Source organism: Cnephaeus nilssonii (assembly GCF_951640355.1).
Source record: "Cnephaeus nilssonii genome assembly, chromosome: 11".
Lineage (NCBI taxonomy): Eukaryota > Metazoa > Chordata > Mammalia > Chiroptera > Vespertilionidae > Cnephaeus > Cnephaeus nilssonii.
Window position 1 is genome coordinate 52845705 of NC_137082.1, and position 22648 is coordinate 52868352.

At 43.3% G+C, this 22648-nt stretch overlaps 1 protein-coding gene across 3 annotated transcripts in view; it reads left to right on the forward strand.

The window, feature by feature from the left end:
• Positions 1 to 22648, forward strand: part of ZNF236 (zinc finger protein 236) — an 83485-nt gene that overhangs the window by 18047 nt on the left and 42790 nt on the right. For all 3 annotated transcript variants that reach the window (XM_079783663.1, XM_079783665.1, XM_079783664.1), the window contains exons 4-10: positions 3810 to 3988; positions 5504 to 5628; positions 5921 to 6093; positions 6859 to 7002; positions 11799 to 11996; positions 12918 to 13146; positions 21584 to 21856. In XM_079783663.1, the coding sequence (XP_079639789.1) occupies positions 3810 to 3988; positions 5504 to 5628; positions 5921 to 6093; positions 6859 to 7002; positions 11799 to 11996; positions 12918 to 13146; positions 21584 to 21856 (1321 nt within the window). The remainder of the gene's footprint in view (positions 1 to 3809; positions 3989 to 5503; positions 5629 to 5920; positions 6094 to 6858; positions 7003 to 11798; positions 11997 to 12917; positions 13147 to 21583; positions 21857 to 22648) is intronic.

Genomic DNA, 22648 nt, shown 5'->3' on the forward strand with positions numbered 1-22648 from the left:
AATTAGGGAAGGCTACAAGGTCAGGCTTAATTATGCTAGGAGAGCTCTGCCCTCCAGGTTGGGACTTGTTTGTGGCCCTCTCACAGGGGCTTGACCCAGAGCCACTCCCTACAAATTTATGCTCCAGCCAATAGTGTATGAAAATGCCCCTTTCTTCATAGCATTTTCAATATCTGTGTTATAAAACTTGTCTTTTCCAATCTGGTAGTTTAAGATGATATGCTTCTGTTGTTTTAATTTGTATTTTCTTAATTATGAGTAAAGTTTAGCATCTTTCCATGTTTATTAGCCATTAGTATTTTTTTCTGTCTTTTAATTTTCTAATTTTGGGGGAGTGGGTGGGGATTTTGGGTATATAGTAGATATGTGTCAACTGTTTAATATACCTAGGAAGTTAGTTTTTTTGTCTTTTCTCGGTTTCTGATCCCCCCCCCCCCCCCCCCCGGTGTAAACTTTTAAATTGTCAAATACTTATAAAATTTTAATCTGTTCATTTACAGATTCTGGTTCTTGTGACTTGCTTAGAAATACTTAACACGTCTACAGTTTTTATTTTTAAGTCTCACCACGTCTTTTAGAGCAGGTGCACACACAGTGCAGTGCACACCCCATTCCAGAGACCACAAGTTCACACTGATCCAAGTTCAGCCACCATCCCAGCTTCTGTGAACCTCCCCCAGTTCCCACGTGTGTCCTTGAGCACAGTAAGGACGTGGCTTCCACGTGGCAGCACAGTCTCCTGTGTTCTGTCTGCAGCAGCATCACAGTTGGGTGGCTCACCCTACTAAAGGCATGCAGGGTGGAAGGGGACTCAGGGTCATTTGATTCAGCTTGCTTTCTATTTCAGGGCCACCCTGACTCATTCTTTCAAGCCACAGCCCTTAATGAACTGCCCTGCATTAGGGTTCGGTTAGTCTGACCACAAAGACAGCCTAAAGCAGAGCAGGGACTGAGAGCTGGGGAATTAGGTGATGGGTATTTGATTTTTAAAAAAATATATTTTATTGATTTTTCTACAGAGAGGAAGGGAGAGGGATAGAAAGCTAGAAACATCGATGAGAGAGAAACATTGACCAGCTACCTCCTGCACATCCCCCACTGGGGATGTGCCCGCAACCAATGTACATACATGCCCTTGACTGGAATCGAACCTGGGACCTTTCAGTCCGCAGACCGACGCTCTATCCACTGAGCCAAACCGGTTTCAGTGATATTTGATTTTTAACCTCCTCTTAGAAGACCAAAAGATACAAAGAGCAGTCTGTCCCTTCTGTCCCCTCTGCTGGGCCTTGCCTGGGGAGGGACTACCTTGATTTTCTGGTTTGTCTTGTTTCTCTTTGGAATGATAAGCAAATGTTTGTGTACTTCTTATTTTCCTTTTCTGGTTTATTATTAATGTGAACTTTAGAATTTTGCCTACTTAAACATGAATTTTTATTTTGGCTGCATAAAATTTTTAGAATGTTTCAGGAGAGAATTGAACATGTTTGCAAAACTGAATCTTTATCATCAAAACATCACTTAGTAATGTTTTGTTCATATGGATTCAGTGCATTATTTAATTTATTCTTAAATGTTTAAGATTTTATCAATATCATTTGGAGGTCTTTCAGTTATATGTTGATGGGATCTGATTAGAGTGCATGCATTTTCTCCATGAAGTCAGCTTGCCACTTAGCACTCATTGAAATTACCCTAGAACAGTCTGTGTCTAGGGTAGAAACTAGCTTCTGCTTCCAGCCTGGAGGACTTGGCATAACTCTGACTGATAAGGTGGAAGTCTGTTAGCTGCCCCTGAAGCACAACTGCCCCTCTCCAAAGATGTCCCCTGCTCATCCTGGCTCCTTGGCCTGCTGGGAGTAAGGCGGTAATGGTGATGGAACTTCTGTTATGTGGCCTGTTTCGGTTGTGGCTCCGGGTATACTTCACCCTGTGTTCGCCATATGAGCAAACTGCTCACAAAGCAGAGTTTTTACTCAGAAAATTCTGACAAATCTCTGATTATAGTCATGCCGATAGCTCTTACTAATCTGATCATTAGGTAAGATAGTAAGTAAAAAGCAGATGGATCTGAGCCAGAGCAATAAAAGAGTAAGGGTGGGAAAAGGAGGATAAAGAGTCCAGTTTTATTTCACAGCTAAGACTGGAGACTTGGAGTTGTTGGTGGAAAATGAATAGTTTGAGTAATTTCTTCTCTCCTGACCCTTTTGTGGTGCCATAAAAATTCAGGAGCTCAGAGGTGATTTTTTAAAAAGAGATGCAGCAAATTATGTTAGGTATTTTTTTCTTTTTGATTGTTTCTTAGAAAGAATTTTCTTTATTGTCAACAAGATACTGACAATCTAATAACTTGTTAGTTCCTTAAATTATTATATAATAATACCAATTTAAAGTTATTTAGTTGAAATCATTATGGATTGCTCAAAATATTTTCCCTTCATCGTCACTCTTTTCTTTTTTTGTTAATCCTCACCTGAGGACATTTTTCCATTGATTTTCAGAGAGAGTGGAAGGGAGGGAGAGAGACCGAGAGAGAAACATTGATTGGTTGCCTTCTGCACCAGGGTCAGGGATTGAACCTGCAACTGAGGTATGTGCCCTTAATTGGAATCAAACCTGGGACCCTTCCACTGAGCTAAACTGGCTAGGGCCAACCTCGTCCTTTTCTGCAAAGGATGCTCTGAGTAGTGTTTTAAAATTTATAGTAGCCATATTAAAAAATCATAAAAAGCATAAATTTTATTTTAATATATTTATGAAAATACATCCAAAATATTATAATTCAAATATTATAGTGCTTGAGCTCTTTTTTTTTTTTTGCAGTAAGTCTTTGAAATATTTTGTGTATTTTATACTTCCTCTACAGCCCTGTTCAGACCACCTGTTTCAGGTGCTCAGCGGGCCACGTCTGGACAGAGTGCCAGACTTTTTCTGTAATCGACTACCTATAAACCAAGTGAAAGAATGATAGATGTTTCCATGTAAAACTTTATCGGCTTCCCTTTTCTTTGGAGGTGGTCTATCAATCTATAATCTTAACTTCTCTCCTGACCCTTTTGTGCTGTCGCCATTCTGTCGAGTGTTCATAGCACAGATTGATAAAATGCCAGTCACCCAACAGCCAACTTGAAACAATTTACTTTGCTCAAAAATTATACTATTCTCTCCTCCTTTTCCCTGTGTTTCTATCTTTTTCTACCAACCAAAAAAATAAAATGTTTTTTTAACTTCATATTTAGACACTAGAGGCCCCAGTGCACGAATTTGTGCATGGGTGGGGTCTGGCAGGCCCGCCCAGATGGGGGACCATCGGGGGTGGGGCAAGCCGGGGGGAGGGGCCGTGGGTGGTTGGCCAGCCTGCCCTGCCCCCTGATCGGAGTGTTGGGGGCCAATCGGGGGTGGGGTGGATGGGGGGAGGTGCCGTGGGAGGGCTCTAGGTGTGTCTGGCCCTTCTCGCTCAGTCTCCATGATAGGCCGGACCCCAGCAGCAAGCTAACCTACCAGTTGGAGTGTCTGCCCCCTGGTGGTCAGTGCATTTCATAGTGACTAGTCGACTGTCTGCCCCCTGGTGGTCAGTGTACATCATAGCGAGCAGTTGAGTGGCGTTAGCATATCATTAGCATATTATGCTTTGATTGGTTGAATGGCCAACCAGCTGACCAGACACTTAGCATATTAGGCTTTTATTATATAGGATAATGATATATTTTTTGTGAGGTGAGAATAGTGTTTGTTCCAAAGGAAAGTATAATTTGCATATCGACTGTCTACAATACTAGCTGTGCTCATGGATGGTGTTTCTTTTGCAGAACCTCATCTGCTCCGAGTGTGGGGATGAGTTCACTCTGCAGAGCCAACTGGCCCTGCACATGGAGGAGCACCGCCAGGAGCTGGCTGGGGGCCGGGCCCACACCTGCAAGGCCTGCAGGAAGGAGTTCGAGACGGCAGCACAGCTGAAGGAGCACATGAAGAATCATTACAAAATTAAGTATGAGCCTCTACTTGGGCTTGGGAAAAATCTGTATAATGTATTAAGAATTGCAAATTTTGCTGTGATTGGTTAAAAATATTGGCTAATCTGGTGTAGTGTCAGGATGTCTTTTATATTGTGTAGCTCATATCTACAGTAGGAAAATTGAGCTCAGAAATTAAAAATAGGTGCCAGGCTGTGTGGGTAGACAGTTTTAGCCAGTATATTAATGTTGAAACTGTAGAACAAGGTGCTGGTGTTGTTTTTACGGGCAGGTAACACTGTGTAGGATCAGTGAGGGTCAGTTTAGGTCCTTTTTAATGCATTGATTTATTTATACTGTCTCACTCTTTACAATTTACATGAGCCTGACATGGTGCTTAGCATACATGTAGAAACATGTATGTCAAGCCATGGTACTTGTATGTCTCCAATTTGCAGATGTATGTGTGTATTTAAATATAGGCATGGTTACTAATATTATGAGCTCTAAAACTAGACTATTAGGGTTTAAACATGTGCCTGGTACGGACCAAGTGAAAGAATCAGTCAGTGCAACCATTTCAGAAGGTGGTTGTATTGAGAAGGAAGTAAAATCGCATTGATCTGGGCTGTGAGAGCCCACCAGGCCAGGCAGGTGCTGTGGCTGAGTTTGAAGGACACAGGGTCTGGGACTATGGGGCCTTTCTTGGAGGCTACCGTGGGAATGAGGCTTTTATCCTGGGTGCGGTGGAAGCCATGAGAGGGTTTTACACACCGAACGGCCTGCCCTGACTATAGGTGTGGTGTGGCTGCCCTGTGGTGGGGTTGAAGCGGCAGACCACTGAATCGGCACGGCGGGAAGACAACATTGGAGAGGGCACGGGGTCATCTTTGGAGATGTTCTGGGGTGAAACCAGCAGCCTTTGGAGACGCACTTGAAGTCGGGGTCAGGGAGAGGGAAGCATGGGCCCTACTCCCCAGACTTAAACTTGCACATTGGGGGTTGCCCTTTCCAGTCACAAAGAGGAGCAGGTTAGGAATAAAGAATTTTGCTTGCGACACACTGGAGTTGAGCCACCCTGACCCATCCCCGGAGGTCGAGCAGAGTTAGAGGTAGGGGGTTGGTGCTCAGTGGAGGTGTCAGAGTGGTTGGAAGTAGGACTTGGGAGGTCACCATTATCAGGTGGTGTGAAATGAAGGGACAGGAAGAAGTAGCAGAGGGGCAGGTGGAGGTACAGATTACAGCTGCGCAGACCTAGGTGTCTGACCATCACAGGCGAAGCTTGTCTGTGAGAGGCATTCCACCTCAAACACAAACTGTTTCTCTGTCATTACATTTGGAAAAATGAATTTTTATGATATTGGATACACAAAACTAATACATGTATGTATGTACGTATGTGTGGGTGGGGGACACACACACTTATATGGGATTGACTTTTCACTGAAGCATGTTCTCCTGACCAGCCAGTTAACCTTTCTGGAAGGATTTACTGTCGAGTTTGTAACACAAGGGAGACGACTTCATGAGCACCCCTTTTATTTTACTAGGATGTCAAGTACGAGGTCATACAATCGGAATGTCGACAGGAGTGGATTCACGTACTCGTGCCCGCACTGTGGAAAGACGTTTCAGAAGCCCAGCCAGCTCACTCGACACATCAGGATACACACAGGTGTGGAACACGCTTACCTCTGGATGACTCACGATGTGGTGCACAGGAGAGAAATGTGCCCAGAGCCCGCTAGACCTAGAATTTAACTTTGGCATTTCCATAGTTTGCTGTGTAATCTGGGTGTCAATTTTGAGATTTTGGGGTAGGCAATTGGATATCTGAGTCTGCCGTCACAGGGGGATGTTCTAGCTGGAAGGATGGTTTGGGGTCCTGAGTCTGGGTAACCAAAGTATTTCTGTTTTAATCTGTCAGAGGCTCTCACAATTCTGTGTCCATTCTCCCCTCTCCCTAGGTGAAAGGCCCTTTAAGTGCAGTGAATGCGGAAAAGCCTTTAACCAGAAGGGGGCATTGCAGACCCACATGATCAAGCACACAGGTGAAAAGCCCCATGCCTGTGCCTTTTGTCCTGCTGCCTTTTCTCAGAAGGGGAACCTGCAGTCTCACGTGCAGAGAGTGCACTCGGAGGTAAGCCGGGCCTGTGGGCTGTGGGGTTCCCAGGTGTGCGGCTGCTCACGGGGCTGCGGAGGTGACTGTCAGCACAGCCGTGAGACACGGGCCTGTGGTGGGACAGACTGAGATGCTCCAGAAACCTCCTCTAAAGATTAGTTGCTGAATATTATTCAGTCCTGTGATGAATCTCTTCACAAGGTGTTAGGAATAGACTGAAAGTCTTATCTAGGTAAGTTCAATGTAGTAACTGAGGTAGGCTTGATGATGGTGAGAGAATAGGTGCTTGGACCTGCCCCTTCACTTCCTGCCTTCCCCTGCAGGCTGTGCTGTAGTATTGTAGCAGCTGACATGCAGTGCTGGGACTGGTGATGACAAGTTCACCTACCATTTGACGATCCTTCCTAACGTGCACTTTATCCCATGAATGCTCAGTCAGAATTATATCTGTGTCTGTCTAGCCTTCATTTCGGGCTGTGTGCAACCCTTTAGGAAATTGAGAACATACATCAGACATCTTCTTACTAAATTATAATAACTGACAACTATTTTTTTTACTCTAATATAAAAAAGACTGATATTTCATTTAATCTCATACTACAATATTGATCAAAGAACTGGGTCATTTATTCTAGAGCTATCTAATTTAAAGGACAAAGTAAAGTTAAAGGGTTACATTATTTCTGTCATTTTTAATGCAATGGTCAATTATGTGTCCTAATTCAAATGTTTTTATCTAATAAAAAGTGTAAAAATAATTTTTTTTCTCTTTTATTCTTTAAGGTCAAGAATGGCCCTACCTATAATTGTACAGAATGTAGCTGTGTATTTAAAAGTTTAGGTAGCTTAAACACTCATATCAGCAAGATGCATATGGGTGGGCCACAGAACTCCACGAGCTCTGCAGAGACTGCTCATGTTTTAACGGTAAGTTCAGTGAGCTGGCTGGTAGAATATTCTTTTACCAAAATCTGTCATCTCACTCATAATCTTTAAAATTGAATATTACTTAGAATATTATTTATTACCATAGAGGTGCTATGAAGTTTTTCTACGTGGTTGTATGGTGCTACTATTTTTTAATTAGTAAAAAACAATCAATCTTTTAAATTTTAGAATAGTGTTAGATGATTCTGATTTATGGACTATCACCTGAACCAATAAAAATAAGACAAATAGAATCATCAATTTATTGAATTGGAATTCCTGCAACATTATTGGTGATTACCAGTGAATATTCTTTTTTTTTAATTACTTTATTGATTAAGGTATCACATATTTGTCATTAACCCCCTCCCCCCCATTTCCATCCCCAACCCCCCCCCCCCCCACACGCATGCCCCCATCCCCCTGTTGTCCGTGATCACTGGTTAGGCTCATATGCAAGCACACAAGTCCTTTGGTTGATCTACCTCCCTTGTCCCCACCCTCCCCTACCTTCCCTCTGAGGTCTGACAGTCTGATCAATGCTGTTCTTGTTCTTCAGTCTATGTTGTTAATCATTTCCCCTAGATGAGTGAGCTCATGTGATACTAGGAATACACTTATAGGAACCGAAAATGAGACAAGCAATAATGGTTATGCTGAGAGGCAAATGAATCAGTCTATAGTGAGTTTCTTTCTGGGCCAACAGTTCTTTTGAGTCCCGATTTCTATGTCCAACAGTTGTTTATGTGTACATAACAGCAATGATATTTCAGTTCTGGATGGTGGACAAATGGTGGTAATGCAGGTCCGACCCTCTCTGGTTTGGTCCTGGGCAATCTGCAGTGACACACATCTGCTGACTGCTAGTATGGCAAGGCATGGTCAGCGTCTTCCATCTCTGGACTGTTTCTCTTCTGTCTTCATGGCTGGAGCACTCCTGTCAATTCCTCTCTGTTGCAGGAATCCACATGGTCTCAGAGTTGTTTTCTGAAAATATACAAACATATTCTCGACCAAAAGTTAATAAAGGAATATTTTCTATAAATTTGACTTGCGATCCTTTTTCATTTTTTTGCCCAAACGATTTTCCTTTGGCTTGTTTTGACACCATGTATGTTTTACCTGGGTGTCTTGCTGTTAGCTTTACAAATGAAAGTTAATTTTCTAAAGTAAAAATTTTCTAGATGTAATTTATTTACAGGATATTTTTCCTTACATGATATTCTTCTACTATCCCCCCTTTTTTGGTTTGAATATTGGGAGGCTTTTGGAAATTTTATGCTGTAATCTTGATAGCTTTTAAATTTTACTTTTTTGCACTAAAATGTGACTGCTTTAGGTTCATTATATGTTACGCAATTTTACCATGAGATGAACTACCAATAAAAATTTTAGTTAACACTTTAGGAACAGCTTTTTTGTCCAGTACAATTGATTTTTCTAGAGTATTTGCTTATTTTGATTGGCCAATTTAAATTAGTCTGAAAACTTGACTACTATTTTACTGTCAAATTTAATACTCTAACAACCATCTTGTTTTACCCTGTAAATATTAGTGGAGAGGATTATTTGCTTTCTTGAGTAGGCCCTGAGCATTTCTGGTGCTAGGCTGGATTTAGATATCATAGACCCCAGTTCCCCGGATCATGGGTGCAAGACATCTCCATCAAGTCTTGTTGCAGTGAGAGGGCATCTGCTGTCGGCCAAGTCTCTGTTACCTGGGTCCCGATTTGAGCTGGGCATGTGAAGCTGAGCAGCCATGGGGGCAGGAGATCTCCCTCAGCAGGGGTGAGGGTTCAGGCCCCTGCAAACTTGGGGGGGGTGAAGGTTTGTGCCCCACCTCTGTTGACCCCCAAGTTCTCTCCTGATGGCCCCTATGCGACTGTGACTGTCTTGGGTTGTTCCTTCCCTGAGGAATCTTACCCATCTGTGGCTAACCAGCCATCCTCCGGGGTTTAGTTCTGTCTCCTTGGTCGCCTATGCCCCCATGGCCTCCACCAGTGAATATTCTTTATCATTATGCTATAATTTAAAAATCAAATATCCTTTTAAGCTATATTTCTCCCTAAGGTGACAGTGATAATTTTTCCTTAGACTTTGGATTTTGGTTGGGGAACTAAATTGTATTTTTCAGTACATGTATTTAAAATTGTATGACTTCACACACACACTTTACTCTTTTTTTTGGAGGGATTCTATAGCTCAGCCTCTTCAGTCTGTTACTTCCACCTCTCAATTGATAGTAAATGGCAAAATCTAAGCACAGTGCAGTGTCATGGCAGTAGACCTTGGACAGAAGTGTGAGAGTGTGGGTGTATGCTTACAGTGAGCTTGGCTGAGAGTCTGTGGCTTCCACAGCTGCCTCCTGCCCCACATGAGTGTTTGTCTTTAAGCATCAGGCTCACGGTTACTGTTCGTTTTTTCCTTTCTTTTCTCACAATATTCCTAGCTTGGGATTGATACCTCAGCTCACTCTCCATCAGAGAGGGTGTTGTAAATAAGTCCTGAAACTGGGGAATGATTAGTGCCTAATAATTAAGTCTTAAAATTCTATTTTGGACTGAGTATTTTTTTAAGAAATTTTCAATGTGTAAATCAACCAAATACTAAGAGTTTTCACCATATCCTTTGGCACAAGGCAAATCAAATATGTAGATGTAGTGACTAATCTGGAATGATAATCCAGATAATTAAAAAAAATTATCTTGATAAATACCTGAAAATGCAGTGTAGGGTTGTGGAAACCTGAACACTCTCTCTCTTTCCCTGTTGGACAATGTGAGGGCCCAGCATCGTGGCACGGGCCAGTTTCAGGACTGCCTAGGAGCCCATGTTCAGCCTCTAGGTTCTTTGTGGCTTTTGTTTTGCATCTCACTTTTCTTTTTTTTTAAATATGTTTTTATTGATTTTAGAGAGGGGAAAGGAGAGGGAGAGGTAGAAACATCAATGAGAGAGAAACATTAATTGGCTGCCTCCTGCACGCTCCCTACTGAGGATCAAGCCTGCAATCCTGGCATGTGCCCTGACCAGGAATTGAACCAGCAACCTCTTGGTGCATGGGACGATGCTCAACCAACTGAGCCACATGGTCGAGGCTGCATTTCACTTTTCTAACTTTTGGCCTTTTTGCTCTACTTTTATGGGTTTTCCTCAGCTTCATTTTATGATTCTCTTATTGATATTTTTAGCTAGTACAATTTTTAATTTCTGGAGCTCTCCTTCATAATCAGCTTGTTTCTTTTTCAAGACATGCTTTTCTGGTTTGTTGTACTTTCCTTGGAAACCTAATTAGCATTTTCCTTCTAAAAGTTCTCTTCCTTCTAGAGTCGCCTGCCTGGGGTCATCTGCCAGGGCTCCCTCTTTCAGATGTAATTCTTATAACCCTTGTGTCCATTTGTATTTTGGAATGAGGCAACAGCAAACCCTCATGTGAACTTTTCACAGAGGATGGAGCTGGTTCATCTCCAGGGTCCCTTTACCTGAGATGAGCCAAGGAACCAGTTCTCAAACCTGGGGTCCCTGGAGGCAGCACAGAAAGGACTTTGTGTTTAGTCTGGGGACCTAAGTGCCACAAAAGGCTTCAGGTTCTCCCTAAATCATTGTTTACTTATTTCTTTTAGAGCCCCCCCCCCTTTTTTTTTTTTGCCTGAAAGTAAAAGCCTCACTGCCCTCTTTCACTGGAGGAAGCCAGGGGTTAATTGTCAGTCCAAAGTAGTTTTCCCAAAGTCTTTCTTTTCTTTATTATCCTACCTAATAAAATAGTAATATGCAAATTGACTGCACCTTCGCTATGCCCAAACCACACCCACCATCCAAAGCCACGCCCACCAGCCAATCAGGGCAAGTATGCAAATTACCCAACAAAGATGGCGGTTAATTTGCATACGCTGAGGGAGGGAGGAGTGAAGACTGAAGACAACTTAGAAGGAAGACGGAGGAAAAGCAGAAAGCAAGATGGCTGCCAGAGGGAAAGCCTGGGCGGGGCAGGGCGGAGCGGGGCGGAGCGAGGCGGGTGGCAGAGGTGCGCGGGTGCAGGCGCGGCGGCCGCAGCGGCCGCTTGCAGGATTTTTCCTGCAAATGGGCTACTAGTTAGACTATAAAAACAATTTTTAGAGCAGCTTTGGGTTTACAGAAAAAGTGAGCAGGGAAGTCCATTCTCCCCCTCGTGCCTTTGTTAGAGTCCAGGGCAGAATGCTGTGTGTTATCAGTAGCCAGAGTCCACTCTGTGCTGTGTGTACTGTAGGTTTTGACAGACGTGTGATGTCCTGCATCCACCATTATGGAGCATACAGAGTCGATTCTCCTTCCTCTGCTCCACACCGTGTTTGTGACGAGGCATTTCAGATTCCTGAGTTTCTGAGGAATTGGATCAGCCCTCTCCTCAGATGTTCTGAGCTGTAGCTTCACAGAGCATGTATTCCTCCAATGCTTCTCTTCTCCAGAAGAGTTTTGAATTTTTTGCCCACGGTGGATTCTTTCTTATTTCCTTTATTTTGTAACTCTTTCTATCCTTTCATTCTAATATGTAACAGGAGTCTGAGGATTGCTCAGTCCCCATCTTGAATTGCTAGTATCTGCTAATACTTAATAAACTTTAAATGCTTGTAGTAGAAAAGTCACTGAATATGATCTTTTAAGAGCCACTATTGTGCCAAAACATAAAAATTAATGAGACAGTATATTTAAAATTTGGGATAGAATTAGATTTTAATGCTTACAGGGAAGTTATGCTTCTTTCTTTTTTTAAAAAAATTGAAGTACTAATTAATGTAATGGTTTATATTTTTTAATAACAGGCCACGCTGTTTCAGACTTTACCTCTTCAGCAGACGGAAGCCCAGGTCCCATCAGCTGTGAGCCAGCAGAGCTCACAGGCGGTGACTGACGTCATCCAGCAGCTGCTGGAGCTGTCAGAGCCTGTGGAGTCTAGCCCGGTGCCCCCGCCAGGCCAGCCGCTCAGCATCACCGTGGGCATCAGCCAGGACATCCTGCAGGTGAGTGCACTTCCCGTTCTTGGCTGTGTCTGTGGGAGTCTGGGTGTTGCTACTGAGAGAGAAATACAGGGCGCTTGTCAGAGTAAAGGAATCTTCACTGAAAATGTGTCCTAATTGAATAAGTTATAGTGAAGTAAAATAGGCTTATTTAATTACTTATGGACAGTGCAGAATTCTAAATGATTTATTAATCTATACACTTTTTAAAAGTTTAAAGCCCTAATTTTTTCTAAGTAAATTTACTTTAAAAGAATGGGCTTCTCAGAACTTTCTTGTGTCTGTCCCTGTTGACATAGAAATGTTTCACTGTTTCCTGAGGTTGTGCTGTAACTATTTGGAGTCAGCTCTGTGCTGTCTGTGTGTGTGTGTCCCATGCGCGTGGGGGAGGAGGAGGAGGAGGAGCGGGAGGGTGGAGAATGGAGTTCTTTCCTGGTTCTGACCAGCCAGCCTCATGTCCAATCTTCATTTCTAAACAGATGGCCTTGTTCCTCCTCCTCTCTAGTATGTACTTACTATAAAAGCTAACCTCTCCTCCACCCTATGGGGACACGTTGGCCAGATGTCACAACAGCGGCTATCTTAAGAGTAAACCCAGTGTAACTTAAAACTGATTTCCAAATCCTTTCAGAGACAACCAGAGTTGTCTGAGGTCACATACCTAAAAGTCAAATTAATTCACTAAAATCCCCTTTAATTGGGAAATGTCAAAGCTTGCCATACCATGTTTGGGTGGAGGTGAGATGTCAGATATTAGAAGGGATGTGTCAGCCTCAAACCTTTGGTTGTGTCACTTACAGATGGCTCCTTGGAAATGCAGACTTACGTTTCTAGGTGGTAACATTACAGTTCTGTAGGTAAGGCTGACTTGGTTGCAGGTTTGGGCCATTGGATCTCCTAACCTTCGAGTTTTTTCTGTCTCAGCAAGCCTTAGAAAACAGTGGGCTGTCTTCAATTCCAGCTGCAGCACACCCCAGCGACGCCAGCCACCCCAAGAGTTCCACCGTGCAGGGTCAGGACCCGGACCTTCCCGACGTGCCCAGTGAGCCAACTGACCCTGTAGATGCGGAGCCGGAGAAAGAACAGGAGAGCCCAGAGAAGCCGGACAAAAGGGAGAAGAAGCTCATAAAGAAGAAATCACCATTTCTACCTGGTAATTTCAGTGTGCTTTAACCTTTAGATGTTTGCTTTTTTTGAAGAAATACCTTTCTTTTTCTTCTGAAGGTGATGTTTGTTGAATGTTCTGATAATGTCTACCTCATAGTATTCGTTTGATATTTAAAATTGAAAACCAGGAGATAAATTTGTTAAACTATCTCTTTTCCATGGGCTGCCTTCTTCCCATGATTCGAGTCTCCCCCTGACTCATTCCAAGGGCTTGACCTTAGTTGTCACTGACCCTCCTATGCTCTAGCCTTTCCTGCCTCTGAGGCTGTGCATTCTGGCTACACTGCTATGGCTGCCTTCGCCATCTCTTCCCTTCCTTCCTCTAAGTGACGGTGCCACCCCTGCTGACCTGGAAAGTGCAGCCCCTCTGCTCTAAAGCCCCAGCCTTTCCCTTACACTCATCTCTGCTTCTTGTCCTTTGAACCTCCGTAATCTGCCCCACAGGTATGTCCCATCTTCCCGCCCCTGCTCTTCTGGTGCAGGTTTACCTGACAGTAACGTGGGACTCCTGCTGTTCCTCAAGGCCTCACCTCTTCTGCATGCCATGCTTCCCGCTGCTCTCCATCAGGAAGGCCTTCTCCCTCCCCTCCTCGCATTCCATTCCCACACTCCTGTGGGTGGCGCTCCTCACAGAAGCTCCCTGCAGAGGGCTCCTCCCCTCCTTTCTCCGTCCTGTGGTCTCTGTGAGCGGTTGTGGTAGTGGAGTAACTTGTGTTCCTTTCTGAATTCCCTGCTCCCTCAGCATGTCTCTTTGCACAGGGACAGGGTTACTACATCTTTCTTGAATAAAATAGATTCTTGTCTTTTGGGCAGAAGCTTTCCCATGAAAATATTTTCTTAGAGCCTCTAACTCTCTACCTCCCCCAGTTGTCTTGGGGGAACAAGGGCTTTCTTGCTACACAGCGTGGAATGATGTTTTCATCTCCGTTCACTTCTGAGAATGTATTTCCTTGTTGTTTACAGGTGGTTGTGAAATCCCCCTTTCTCAGCACACACAGCACTATAGCCTGCTCTCCTTTCCCCTGGATCTGCCCTTCCCCAGGCGAAAGTGGACAGTGGAATTTGAGCAGTTTTCCTCAGGATTTTCCTAGTAGCGAGGAAGGCAGGAAGGAAAACGGGCCATTTGCACATATTTGTGTTATGACAGGACAGCCTGGCAGGTCACAGGGTGCTTGCATTTTGAATATCTACTCTCCATACACCGGTTGAATGAGTGGAGATCTCCAGCGGGGGTGGAGCCTTTCGTCTGAGTTAGCACTGGCTGCTATCTGTATTCGTCATGCCAGAACCTCTGGAGGTACACTGACATGCTGCTGGCATCAGGCCCTTCTCCAGACTAAAGGCCAGACCTGCTTCCTGCAAGTCCAGGTAGCAGTAGCGCCTCAAACTGAGGAAGGTGGGCTTCATTCTGCTGCCTCTCCCAGCTCTCCAGGGGTTGGATCAACTTCTCTTCTGTGCTGAGCATTAAACATATTTCAGAATGGAGTTCTGGTCAACCTTACCTATAGTATTGTAATAGGGAGGGTTGTGCTTACAGAGTTCGTAAAGATTCTACAGGTTAATTTTTGAATAAGGTAAATATACATATACAGTACTGAGCAAGGTTTTGCAGTTCTAGTAAATTTTAGATTTAATTTTTCATTTCTGTCTATCACTCCTTTTCCCTTTATTTTTCTATATGACACTTTATTTTGGCCAGTATTTTCTTTCAATTTTACTATGTAAAATATACTTTTTAAAATAAAAAATGTGTAACATTGGTGCATTTAAGTCAGTTAATTTATGAAATCATTAAATCATAATGATTCATAAATCATTCAATGTGTAGGACACACATTGGTGTTGAAATAATTTAAAGAACTGTAGTTGCATTGTAGCAAAAAATTTGTTTTGTTTATTATATTCCCCCATACTTTGTGTCCACACACAGAAAAGAAAATTAAAATTTTCAAACATTTTCTATTCAGTAGTTAAAAAAATACGCTGTTTTTCACTACTGTGGTCTTTATAAAGGACTTGAGTTAAAGTTTTACATAATAAAAATTAAGGTACCAGGATAACTCTGCTGTATGTTTCAACAGTATTTTTATACCAAACAATTTGAATTGGCATGTAAACAACTTCTCTTGTCACATATCTGTATTTGGGGGAAATTATTCCCAATGTATAGAAAAATCCCATATACTGCAGTAAGCTGAAGGTAGTGTTAAAAAGACCAGTGTGAATGACAGGAAAAAAAGTGCTTCTTTATGATGTGTTGTGTTCCTGATGCTGATGTGAGCACAGGAGACTCAGTACCTAGGGTTGGCTCTCTGGAACAACCCTTTTAGGCAATTTTTAAGAACTTTGGCATCAGGCTCTTGGAGCGCTTGCGAGAACTCTTAGTTATTTCTGGAGCTATCTGCATGGAGGGTAGGTGTTCTCATTGAATGTACTGCACACATTCTGGCCATTTGAAATGGATGGTTTCCAGTGGCCCTGTGCACACAGGTGAAGTGATATTGTTTATGCACCTGCCTGGCACAGAGGTACTGAGGGTGCTAGGGCGCGTGTGGAGGCACTGCGCCTCTAAACTAATCAGCAACCCACCTGTCCATCTTCATGTCCCCGGGTTCTACCAGCTTTGGTCTCTGCCATTGGATCTGGAATTCGACTGTCCTTGGGTGACAGTGACATTCTAGGAACCTCACACCGCATGACTGTTTGCAGGAAGCTGAGTGACCCTCCCTAAAGAGCAGACAGTTCTCTGCTTGGCGGACAGCACTTCTGAACTGCACAAAGCAGAGGCGGGACTGTGTTGTAACCAGGTTCCTGCACCTGGTCCGTAGGAAAGAGCTCCCAGAGGCTGCAGTTCCACTTCCAACATCTGCTCTGAGGTGGGTGGGTGAACAAGACTCTGCTTTCTCCAGGAAGATAGTCATGCTGCCTCCCCCTGCTGAGGGCTGGCAAAGACTTTGTAAACAGTCCAGATATGCTGCTGGTTCCGACGGCAGGGGCAGCAACATGGCCCACACAGGCTGCTAGAGACGCCTGCTTTCCTCACCTTGTGCTGTCAGTTTTTATAACAGAATTTAACTTCTCCATTAGTGTCCAGAAAGCTCTGCTGTGCATGTATGATTATACCGCTACACCATGTTCCCTTTGAGGGCAGGCCTGTATCTGCGGTGGCCTGTGGCACACGGCGAGCACGTAGTGCGTGCTCTGCTTCGGGGGAAGTGATGTGGTCTCAGAATGTACCTCGACTTTTGCATTTACTGGCATCTGACCTTGGGCAACCTACTTAACCTTGAAAATGTCAGCTTTCTCCTCTGGGAAGGGGGCAATGGTAGAATAAAAGGAAGAGAATTGAGAAAGTCCATGTAAAGTATGTAGAATGGTGTGACACATAGGAAGTGATTAGTGAATACAGATAGTTCAAACTTATTTTGTAGATAGGTGAAACTTGCTCATGCCACACAATTCAAAAGATACAAATGCTATACAGTGAGAAGTCCCTTGGTCATCCTTGTCCTTTACCCATCCTTCCCCAGGGCAGCTGCTGTCACTGGGTGTTTTTTTTTCTGTGTCTTCATGTTTCATACTATTGTTTTTAGCAGGATGGGTGGCATACTGTATATTATTTTGCAGTTTACTTTTTTCTACCTATCTTATTTTATAAAATGCCTGGGTCCTATCCCATTTCAGGTTATGTGCAGTCTTTTGCTAATACAAACATGCTGCAGTGGATATGTTTGTGGCTGTGTGGTTTCACACATGTAAATGCATCTGTAATGCACATCTGCGGAAGTGTCAGAGGTTGCATAGGCTAAGCCCTATAAAGATTGCTTTAAGGTTTTAATTTTGAAATAATTTTAGGCTTAACTGAAATGTTCCAAAAACAATACAAAGAATACTCATATGCCTTTCATCTAGATTCCTCAAGTATTAACATTTTCTTACATTTGCTTGCTCTTGACCTGGGTTTTCCCTCAATTTTCTGAGAGTGACCTGCAGATATAGTTAACACACTGGTAACTCTTAACTTCTTGAGGGTGTATTTCCTATGACCAAGGACACCGTCTTGCATACCTTTAGTGCAGTTATCAACATCAGGGTATGAAAGCTGATCAAGCCTGCAGACCTGATTCATTATTTGTGTTACTAATGTGCTTGATTAACAAAAGAAAAAGATTTGTAAGCACTTTAGAAAATTTGGTCAATATCATCTACTTCCTTCCTTGGAGTCTTTGGGATTCACATGCCCAACAACATAGGAGCACCTGTCCCCTCACAGAGAAGCGATTGTTACCAGAGCTCTGGGATCCTTTTACTCCTCTCCTAGTTTAAAACCATTCCTATTGTGGCTCTAATTTCATTTCTTAGAAGGAGTATGGTTGAGCAGCTTCTCATGTTAAAGAGCACCTGTGTTTTCCATTGGATGGGCTTGATTTTTATTTGCTGTGATTAATATGCTAAGAATAATAGTATCTTGTGAGCTGTATTTATAGTACATGTCCTTTTCTGATTTGTTTGCTTTTGTGTGTGTGGTTTTTTAGTTTGTTTCTTTTTTCTTCTTTCTTTTTTGTTTTGTTTGCCTTTCTGAGTTAAAAGGGAGAGAGAGTTTATTTTTATATAGCCAAATGGAGAGAAATATTTTGTTTTCATATAGCCAAATTGGTCAATGTTTTATGACTTTTGGACTTGTGTAATAGACTTCACCACTGACATTATGGATAGCAACCTCTTTTATCTAACAGTTTCATAATTTCATATTTTAAACTAAATCTTTGACTCAACTTTATTTTGTTCCTAAATGAGCACCCAGTGTACAAACACGTTTCTTTATGTTGTGGTTTCCTCAATGAAGTGCAACACCACCTTTCCCATCTGTTATCCTCTCAGACCTGTGTGGGTCTGCCTGGACTTTATTGTACCTCACACATCTGTGTTTTTATTCATGTGTTGTGGTACCGAATGGTTTTAGCGTTAATAGGGAGCCCAGTCCTTTCTTGCTACACTTTTTTGAAAGTGTATTTTTGACTGTTATCACATACTAGAAGCCCGTTGCACGAAGTTTCATGCAATAGACTTTCACCTGGCTGCCAGCAGCAGTTTTCCTCTGCCACCCGCCGCCGATCAGAGCGCCTCCCGCCATCGCGATCGGCTACCCCGAGAGGAACTTCGAGTCCCCGCCCCCCGCTCCTATCGCCAGCCAATCGGCCACCCTGAGTCCCGCCCCCTGCGCCTCCAGCCGGCCCAATCGTGGGCGTAGTGGAGTGATGCAATTTGCATATTGCCTTTTTATTATGTAGGATTTTTCCATATCTACTTTAGAATCATCTGATAAACTTCCACAACTGTAGTTCTAAAAAAGTCCTATTGATAATTGTATGTAAGTAATTTAACTAGGGAGATTTGATGCCTTTATAATTTTAATCTTTGTACCAAAGAATAGAGTGTGCACTTTCATTCATTCAGATCGTATCTTTTTCAAATTTTAGTCGTATTTTAAAATTTTCTTCTGGGTATAATTTGCAGATATGGAGGGTGCTGACGTCCATGTATTAAAACATGGGCCTTTTTCTGAAACTTATTTTTTGGGCATGTTATCATATCATTTGTAAATAATGATTTTATCTTTCCCTTTATAGTTTACTAGAGGCCCGGTGCATGAAAATTCATGCATTGGAGGGGGGGTCCCTCAGCCTGGCCTGCCCCCTCTCATAGTCTGGGAGCCCTCAGGGGCGGGAGGCGACCTGGCAATCAGAGGAAGACGATGCCCCATCACACCTCTGCTGCTGCCACTGCCAACAGCGCAAGCCTCGGTCGGCCCTGGTTACCTGAGCCTCGGGTGGCCCTGGGTGGCTGGGGGGCTGAGGGGACTGGGAGACTCCGGAGGCAAGCGCATGGAGTGGCCACGCCTGCCACCCCGGTGGGGCTGAGAGGACTGGGTGCCGTCATCTTGTGGCTGTGGGCGCTGCCATCTTTGAGGGCGTGGCAGTCAGTCAGCATATTCTCTCCTTATTGGCTGTGGGTGCCGCCATATTTGTGATGGTGTGAGGGTCAATTAGCATATCCCCTCTTTATTAGATAGGTTACAGTATGTCTCTTTATGTACCTAATTTCATTGGCTAATATTTGTAAACACTATAAATGAATGGCAGTGATAGTGGACTTTTTCCTGACTTTAATTAGGATTGCTGTGAGTATTTTTCTATTAAGTCAAATGTATTGGGATCTGTTTTATTCATCTCCTCCTGTTTTAGAAAGTTTTTTGGAAGTTAAGATTAGATGTTGAATTTTAGTAAAAGCCTTTTTATCTCAACAATGATTATAATATATACTTTTTCTTTTAAAATTTGATAATACATTTGAAGAGGAAGGTTGTTGCCCAGCACCCAGGAAGGTTGCCATGGGGAATGCAGCTGTGGTTTTCTCCATCTTCAGTTAGCATATTCCCTGAAGTTTGTCAAAGGGCCAGATCTGGCTTCAGTTTTCCATTGTAGCCCTGGATGGGCCAAGCAAATGTGCAGGCCAGATTTGTAGCTCTGCTTCATCTAGCCCCTCAGATAGTTAGAATCTGGTGACAGTCTTAACTTACGTAAAGATAGGTTCTCATTTTTGTTTGGAAAACATTTGATTTTCCACGATGATTTCCTAATTTTGGCTAATAGTATAGTTCCTTCTTACCTTGTTATACCTTGCTTTTTTTATTTGTCATGAAAAGACGTTTAGATAATTATTCCACTTCCTTGAATTAATTTTTCCTATTAATTTTAAGCAGTCTTAAGTTTTAGTCTCCCTTAATACAAGCAATATGACCATGAACTAAATGTCTTTTTCTTATTTTGAAATCATTTCCCTGTTTCCTGCTCTCTTTTTCTCCTTGTGGTTGTGTTCTTCTCGTTTCCATTGTTTCACTTTTTAAAAAAATGTTATTTTTCATTCATTTTCCTAACCTATGTTAATTAGTCTTGCAAAGAGCAGTGTGTTCAGGAAAATACATGTTCTCTCCCTAAAGTCACTCACACAGTGGAGAGTTCCTGGTATTTACTGGTAGCACGGAGGAGGAAACACGAGCTTTTCTTTTTCCTGCTAAAACTACGTCCGTGCAGCAGATCCTCGAATAACGTCATTTTGTTACAATGTTGATGAGGGATTCCCGGCCAGGCCCCAAGTCTGTGCAGTTGCGTTTTCCCATGTCTGCGTGGGCTTTCTCTGGATCCGGTTTCCTCCCACGTGCCAAAGCTGTACACGTGATGTGTGGTGCCTGGCGTGTCTACATTGCCGGGTCTCAGTGAGCGTGGGTGTGCGTGAGCGTGAGCGTGACCCTGTGATGGAAGGACGACCTGTCCAGAGTGGCCCCCGCCTGCGCTCTAAGCTCTCCGCCGCCTGACCCTGAACTGGAATCAGCGGGTTGGAAAAGGATTATCTCACTTGTTTTTGTTAATTTTTCTTAAATGTGTGATAGTTTACATTTATTTCACTGTTTAATACTAGAATGAGTTGGGTCTTAATTTGGAAGTTTGGCGATGTGTTTTTGACCAGAAAAGTGCTATAGGAATCTGACTCGTTAGCCTGGGTGCTGTTGGGTTCTTTGTAGTGATTTGGCTTTAAGTCACAGTTTCCACAAACCGGTCAGCATTAAGTGAGGTCTTACTGTACAGACACAAGAGTTAACATAAACAGCTAATGTTTCCTGATGAATTTCATTAACTTTAATTGATTTTAAGTGGGTTCTTTACATTGTATGTCTATTTCACATGAATAAATCTAATTAAAAAAATTAAAGTGATTCTGCTGAATTTTGTTTTTAAAGTTTTTTATACTTTACAAATCATTCTGGTTATTATGGTTCGACAAATTCTACTTGTGATTTTGTTTTCTAGTAGGAATAGTTTTAAACCTGATTCAGAGTTGAATATTTACAGTTACAAAAGAATCTTTTGATTTTGATCAGGAACTCGTTTGTGTTATATATATTCTTTTTCATAACTACGTATGTTACCTCTTATAGCATAAGGACTTATCATTTCTGAATTTTTTGCATTTTTTATTAGTGATATTGGATAGGCTCAAACAGTACAACGTCATTCTCATGTTGAGTCAATTTTGGAATCACTGTTTTTAATTCACATTCACAGTGGACTAAGTCTGCAGTTAACTCTCGACTTAGTCACATCACCTGTCCAGTTAGCCCTCTTGTCTCGTACAGGCTATGCTTTCCGTTCTTGGGACTGTTAGGATTTTCTGAAAGACTAAATCATCCCACTAATTGCAGTAACGATGGAAATTTCCACCTTGTCCATAACTGATCATGTATCTTCCGCTGTGGCGAAGAGAATCGGGGCTTTTACAGTTGCGGGGAGCTGTTTACCTGACCCTAGAGGGACATTAGGCGCCTTGATACCTGGCATCTCACAATTTGTCTCACTGCGCTGCAGGGTCCATCCGCGAGGAGAACGGGGTCCGGTGGCACGTGTGTCCCTACTGCACCAAGGAGTTCCGGAAGCCCAGTGACCTCGTGCGCCACATCCGCATTCACACGCATGAGAAGCCTTTCAAGTGCCCGCAGTGCTTCCGGGCCTTTGCGGTGAAGAGCACCCTGACTGCGCACATAAAGACGCACACGGGCATCAAGGCCTTCAAGTGCCAGTACTGCCTGAAGAGCTTCTCCACATCCGGGAGCCTCAAAGTGCACATCCGCCTGCACACAGGTGCGGGGGCGGGGCCGCTGTGCGCAGACCGGCGGTGCCCAGCAGTCTGCGCAGCGCCACCGAGCGCCATCAGGACTTATTTTCCTTCCTTAATCTTGTTTATGGATGGCGTCTGTAGGCTAGGCATGAGGTCCGTACTGGCGGAGAAAACCCACGTGACTGTGGTCCTGCGGCTGCTGGCAGCAAGAGGGGGGGGGGGGGGGGGGGCGTCAAACGTAGGGCTCAGGAAGGAGCATATTAGAGCAGAGAGTGAGGGAGACCACCTGTGGGCAGCCAGGCTCAGGTTTAGACAGTGGGTCTTGGTAAGGAAGAGCAGCGTCCCCCTTTGCGAAGACCTGACCTCTGCAGCCGCCGGCACCCTTCAGGCAGGGACCTTTGTGCTGGCCTCAGGCAGGGAGGGCACCCATGTCTCCTCTAACGTTCAGATATTTTGTAACCAGTATTAAGTCAGAAAAACTTACATTCGGGCTCTAGTTTTACTTATAACAGCTTTATTGAGATATAATGCACAGATCATAAAACTCACTGTTAGGGTGTACAGTTCAGAATTTTCACACATTTTTATCACCCCCAAAAGGAGCCCTGGACGGTTAGCAGTAACTTGCCTGACCTGCCTGGGGTTCCTGGGCTAAACTGACCACATGAATGAGTGTTTGAAAAATACGCCCTTCTCTGGAATCTGTATTTTCATTTACCAATAAAATTGCAAAAGAAGGAAATTTCCTTCAGAAGAGGAAAATGATAGTACAATATATTATTACTATCAGCAGCAGCAGCGGTGTTATTATTTAC